General features: G+C 44.0%; 1 protein-coding gene across 1 annotated transcript in view; it reads left to right on the top strand.

Annotated features, from left to right (window-relative positions):
- Nucleotides 1–141: 141 nt before the first annotated feature.
- Nucleotides 142–6,324, top strand: part of LOC126416646 (medium-chain acyl-CoA ligase ACSF2, mitochondrial) — a 224,938-nt gene continuing 218,755 nt past the window's right edge. Inside the window, exon 1 of the mRNA XM_050084441.1 lies at nucleotides 142–223. Coding sequence (XP_049940398.1) covers nucleotides 168–223 — 56 coding nt within the window. The 5' untranslated portion in view covers nucleotides 142–167. The remainder of the gene's footprint in view (nucleotides 224–6,324) is intronic.

Genomic DNA, 6,324 nt, shown 5'->3' with positions numbered 1-6,324 from the left:
CCTTACACACACGCGCTCGCACTTAGCTTAGCTGCTCAGCTGCTGCGCTGCGCATATGTTTTGAAGACGTCATAGCGTTCGGCAATCTTCGGTGGATCTCGGCTGTGACGAAAGCGCCGCTTCAGTTCAGTGTTGGCCTAACGCCGAGACCACAGCTAGCAGACGCGATGCGTGTGATTCTGCGGCACAGTTTCGGCACTGCTGTGCTGCTCTGCATAAGAAGGTATGTGTCACTCTTTCAGACGTGCCGTGCGCTACGCGTAGCTACTCAGGTCCATTTCTTACTCTGGAAGAGCAGGCGGAGAGCGGGTAAAATAGCGTCAGAGACCAAGCGCGTGCGGCATGCTTCCAGAAAACAGAACATCACCAGAATTCAGCGAAGCGAAGAGAGCGCTTCGACCTGACATATAAGAATGCGATCTAGAGACATTATGGTTTGCAGCTAGAAACTGATTATAGTGGGCAATACTCAGGGACAGTGAAAGTAGCAATGTAACCCTTTCAGCAACTGTACCACTCCTCCAGTGATCCGATAACATGTTTCGTATACACAGTAAAGCTAGGGTCCTTCTACCACAAATAACTTGCTATTCTGTAAAACTTAATTTTATGCTGATGTTCACTCTCTGTGCCTCATAAATCTCAGAATAAAGCTGTTACGACTGTTTGCCGGCCGCGGTGGTCTCGCGGTTCTAGGCGCGCAGTCCGGAACCGCGCGACTGCTACGGTCGCAGGTTCGAATCCTGCCTCGGGCATGGATGTGTGTGATGCCCTTAGGTTAGTTAGGTTTAACTAGTTCTAAGTTCTAGGGGACTGATGACCTAAGATGTTAAGTCCCATAGTGCTCAGAGCCATTTGTTACGACCGTTTGTCACAAAATTCAGCCACTATTGTCCCCCATTATTTATGTTTAGATGGTTTGTATAGATGTACAGCCATAGTATCCATAGTTTATGAATGAATGTTTTGTGAGAACAGGGATTGTCTAATCGTGAAACGAATCATAAAGAGCACTGGAAATGAACAGGGGCGGATGAAATAAAACACAGTAGTGGTATCTGTATATCAATATTTGCAACACACACAAACCAATCAAAAATATCTGGACACGTATTAGTCACATTACTGTGGGCTTTGTCCACTCTTCGTCTTTATGACGGCTTGAGCTCTGCTGGGAACACATTCAATGAGGTGTATGTATATCTGTGGAGGAATGCCAGCCCATTCTTCCTTAGGAGTCGAAACCAAAAAAAAAAATATACTGACAGTGGATGCTGGGATGTTCTGACTCATCCAGAAGGTGCTCCATTGGATCCAGGTCGGAACTATGGCCAGTTGACTCCATTTCAGGAATATTGTTGCCCTCAATCCATGGCCTTAGAAATGTTCCTTTATGACAGAGTGCAGTGACATGCTGATACAATCAGCCATCTTCTGACTGTTGCTCTACTGTCTGCAGAACGCAATGCTACAAAATGCGTTTATATTCTTCCGCATTAAGCGTTTTCTTAACCGCAAAAAGGGAACAACATCCTGACTAAGAAAAACAACCCATATCGTAACACCAGCTCCTCCATACTTCATTGTTGACTCAACGCATGATGGCTGGTAATGTCCTAGAGGTATGCGCCAGTTTCAGTCCGTCCCATCGGATTGCCACAGGGTGATTCATCACTCTAAATCACTCGTATCCAGTCACACACTGTCAACTGTCTTCGCTCTTTACACCACCTGAAGCATCATACAGCTTTGCTACAGGAATGTCCGCCTGCTTAGCTGGGTGGTTACGTGCTTGCCTCCTCTGCGGCGGGCCTGGGTTCGATTCCCGACCGGGTTAGGGATTTTCTCCGTTCGTGGACTGGGTGTTGTGTTGCCCTCATTATTCATCGTCATCACCTGCATAGAAGTCACTCAATGTGGCATCAACTGAAATAAGACTTCCACTCGGCGGCCGAACTTCCCCAGCCTGGGGCCTCCCGACCAACAAAGCCATATGCTCATTTCCATTGTTGCTACAGGAATGTCTGGCTTATGAATAGCTGCTCGACCAGTACACTCCATTCGTTTTAACCCTGTGCGCACTTTGTGCTAGCTGGACTTCTAGTGGAACTTTGAAACTCACAAATGATTCCTTCTGCTGATTTCATGCGATTTGTTTGTTTTAACCACCATCCGTGATGCTCGACCATCCTTGTCCGTAAGTGCATAAGGTCGCCTGGCCTTTATTTAGCTGAGGCCCTTTTTTCTCTCTTCCACTTCACATTCACATCACCAAAGAGGATTGAAATGTCACTGATTGTTTTATTACTCAGGTGACATCCAATGACTAGTGCAGATTTTAAGTCACTGATCTTTCCTGACCGGCACACTCTGCTATTACTGCTTCTCTACTGATTAGTACTGGCATGGCCACACTCGTGACATGTGGTGGTGAACACCACATTATCTAGGAGTGTCCAGATTAGGGCTGTCGACAAAATATCGGTATATTTTCCAAAAAATGTCGATATCCAATAGCATTGTTTTACCACTGATATATCGATATAAAAATGTCAATATCGAGTGCTGATATTTTTATTTTCTAATAATTTTTTTCACAGTTTTTGGTCAGTATTCGAGGGTTGTTCTTTTGAAGTTGTAGTAGAACATGAACCATGGACCTTGCCGTGCCTCAGCGATACAGACAGCCGTACCTTAGGTGCAACCGCAATGGAGGGGTATCTGTTGAGAGGCCAGACAAACGTGTGGTTCCTGAAGAGGGGCAGCAGCCTCTTCAGTAGTTGCAGGGGCAACAGTCTGGATGATTGACTGATCTGGCCTTGTAACATCAACCAAAACGGCCTTACTGTGCTGGTACTGCGAATGGCTGAAAGCAAGGGGAAACTACAGCCGTAATTTTTACCGTGTTGTTAAATGAGGATGGCATCCTCTTGGGTAAAATGTTCCAGAGGTAAAATAACCCCCATTCGGATCTCTGGGCGGGGACACCTCAGGAGGATGTCGTTGTCAGGAGAAAGAAAACTGGTGTTCTACAGATTGGAGCGTGGAATGTCAGATCCCGTAATCGGGCAGGTAGGTTAGAAAATTTAAAAAGGGAAATGGATAGGGTAAAGCTAGGGCTAGTGGGAATTAGTGAAGTTAGGTGGCAGGAGGAATACGACTTCTGGTTAGGTGAATACAGGGTTGTAAATACAAAATCAAATCTGGGTAACGCAGGAGTAGGTTTAATGCTGAATAAAAAAAATATGGGTGTGGGTAAGCTTCTACGAACAGCACAGTGAACGCATTATTGTAGTCAAGATAGACACGAAGCCCACACCTACCACTGTAGTACAAGTTTAAAAAAAAAAAAAATTCAGATAGTGAAGGGAAATGAAAATTTAATAGTCATGGGGGCTGGAATTCGATAGTAGGAAAAGGAAGAGGAGGAAAAGTAGCAGATGAATGTGGAATGGCGGTAAGGAATGAAAGAGGAAGAAGCCTGGTAGAATTTTGCGCAGAGCATAACTCAATCATAGCTAATTCTTGGTTTAATAATCATGAAAGAAATTGTATACATGGAAGAAGCCTGGAGACGCTGGAAGGTTTCAGATAGATTATATAATGGTAAGACAGAGATTTAGGAACCAGGTTTTCAATTGCGAGACATTCCCAGTGGCAGATGTGGACTTTGACCACAATCTATTGGTTATGAACTGTAGATTAAACCTGAAGAAACTGCAAAAAGGTGGAAATTTAAGGAGATGGGACCTGGATATACTGAAAGAATCAAAGATTGTAGAGAGTTTCAGAGAGAGCATTAGGAAACGTTTAACAACAATGAGGGAAAGAAATACAGTACAAGAAGTATGGGTAGCTTTGAGAGACGAACTAGTGAAGGCAGCAGAGGATCAAGTAGGTAAAAAGACGAGGGCTAGTAGAAATCCGAGTATAACAGAATAGATATTGAATTTAATTGATGAAAGGAGAAAATATAAAAATGCAGTAAATGAAGCAGGCAAAAAAGAATGCAAACGTCTCAAAAATGAGATTACTTAAAGTAGTAAATTAGTTTTGCTATTTGGGAAGCAAAATAACTGATGATAGTCGAAGTACGAAGGATATAAAATGTAGACTGGCTATGAAAAGGAAGGCATTACTGAGGAAGAGAAATTGGCTAACATCGAGTATAGATTCAAGTGTCAGGAAGTCTTTTCTGAAAGCATTTGTATGGAGTATAGTATGTATGGAAGTGAAACATGGACGATAAATAGTTTAGACAAGAAGAGAATAGAAGCTTTCGAAATGCAGTGTCACAGAAGAATGCTGAAGATTAGGTGGGTCGGTCAGGAGGTACTGAATAGAATTGGGGAGAAGAGGAATTTCTGGCATAACTTGACCAGAAGAAGGGATCGATTGGTAGGACACATTTTGAGGCATCAAAGGATCACCAGTTTAGTATTTGAGGGAAAATTGGCGGGTAAAAATCGCAGAGAAAGACCGAGAGATGAATACACTAAGGATATTCAGAAGAATGTAGGTTGCTGTTGTTCGGAGATGAAGAGGCTTGCACAGGATATAGTAGCATGGAGAGGGGCATCAAACCAGTCTCTGGACTGAAGACCACAACAATAACAATTGGTGACCTTCATAAAACAATACCTATAGATCGTTGGATCAGTTGTTTGAGGAAACAGAATGTTCATACACTGAACAGACTTTTATCTGTGGGAAAGATTAAAACAAGATGTGTACAGGGAAACATCGACGACTGCCGTAGACATGAAATGTCGACTGTCACGGACCTAATGAAATTCAACATGCAGTGTTTCCTATCCGGAATCGATTTTTAGCGTGTACCAGTGTTCAGGGTCAGGGTCAGATATGACAATCATAATAATAAGCATATAAATGTTACTTGAGTTACGTGTTTGCTTACGTTGACACAGTACGGCAGTGTTTCCTGACGGCGGAACTGTGATTTGCTGCTCTATAAATTTGTTACTGTTTGATCGGGTACCACACATGTTACGTCGTTGGAGTCCTCTTCGATAGCTCATTTCAGTACCACAAAAACTATACAGTTCCATAAAAAAAGACGGAGTCGTAGTTTTGTAGACGTAAAATAAAAATTACGTCGCCTCACGGTCCGCTAAAGCTTCGAAAACCGCGTGTTGTATTTCTTCGTTCTGGGTATGGAAGGAGAACTCGAAATCCATCGAAAAACTTTCGGAGGTTGTTCAGGAATATTCTCTTAGTATTTTGTTACGAGGAACCTATGATCTGTGATGACTTGGTACACAGTAACAGCATTCCGTATTCCCATTTATATTCGTGGTTGTATTGTTATGACCCAGCGAGGTGGCGCAATGGTTAGCACACTGGACTTGAATTCGGGAGGACGGTGGTCTAAACCAGCGTCCGGCAATCCCGATTTAGGTTTCCCGTGACTATCCTAAATCGCCTCAGGCAAATTTCGGGGTGGTTTCTTTGAAAGGGCGCGGCCGGTTTCCTTCCCCATCCTTCCATAATCCGAGCTTATACTCCGTCTCTAATGATCTTGTTGTCGACGGGACATTAATCTGCTGCTCCTCCTCTTCTACATCTACATCTATACTCCGCAAGCCACCCAACGGTGTGTGGCTGAGGGCACTTTACGTGCCACTGTCATTACTTCCCTTTCCTGTTCCACTCGCGTATGTGGTTCGCGCGAAGAACGACCGCCGGAAAGCCTCCGTGCGCGCTCGAATCTCTCTAATTTTACATTCGTGATCTCCTCGCGAGGTATAAGTAAGGAGAAGCAATATATTCAATGCCTCATCCAGAAACGTACCCTCTCGAAACCTGGACAGCAAGCTACACCGCGATGCAGAGCGCCTCTCTTTCAGAGTCTGCCACTTGAGTTTGCTAAACATCTCCGTAATGCTATCACGCTTACCAAATAACCCTGTGACGAAACGCCTCGCTCTTCTTTGGATCTTCCTCCTCCTCATCCTCTATTGCCCTGAAAATACCTCCATAACAGTGCAAATGTCAACGGTGTGCGCTGTGTGTCTTCTTTGCAAATAATATTGTTCCATTCACTGACGGTACCTTTTGTTGAGACAGTAATGCCCACTTCACTCTTCGCCCTCAAACTTGCAATGAGTAAGGCTCCATTCTGTCTCAAGTTTTGCTTTTCCCACTGTGCTAGTTGCACATTGAGGTGACAAAAGTCATGGGATAGCGATATGCCCATATACAAATGGCCGTAGTATCGCGTACACAAGCTATAAAAGAGCAGAGCATTGGCGGAGCTGTCATTTGAATCAGGTGATTCATGTGACAATGTTTCCGATGTGATTA

The sequence above is a fragment of the Schistocerca serialis genome, chromosome 8 (assembly GCF_023864345.2).
Source record: "Schistocerca serialis cubense isolate TAMUIC-IGC-003099 chromosome 8, iqSchSeri2.2, whole genome shotgun sequence".
Lineage (NCBI taxonomy): Eukaryota > Metazoa > Arthropoda > Insecta > Orthoptera > Acrididae > Schistocerca > Schistocerca serialis.
The sequence above is the reverse complement of the archived record's forward strand: the minus strand, read 5'-3'. Positions and strand labels throughout refer to the sequence as shown.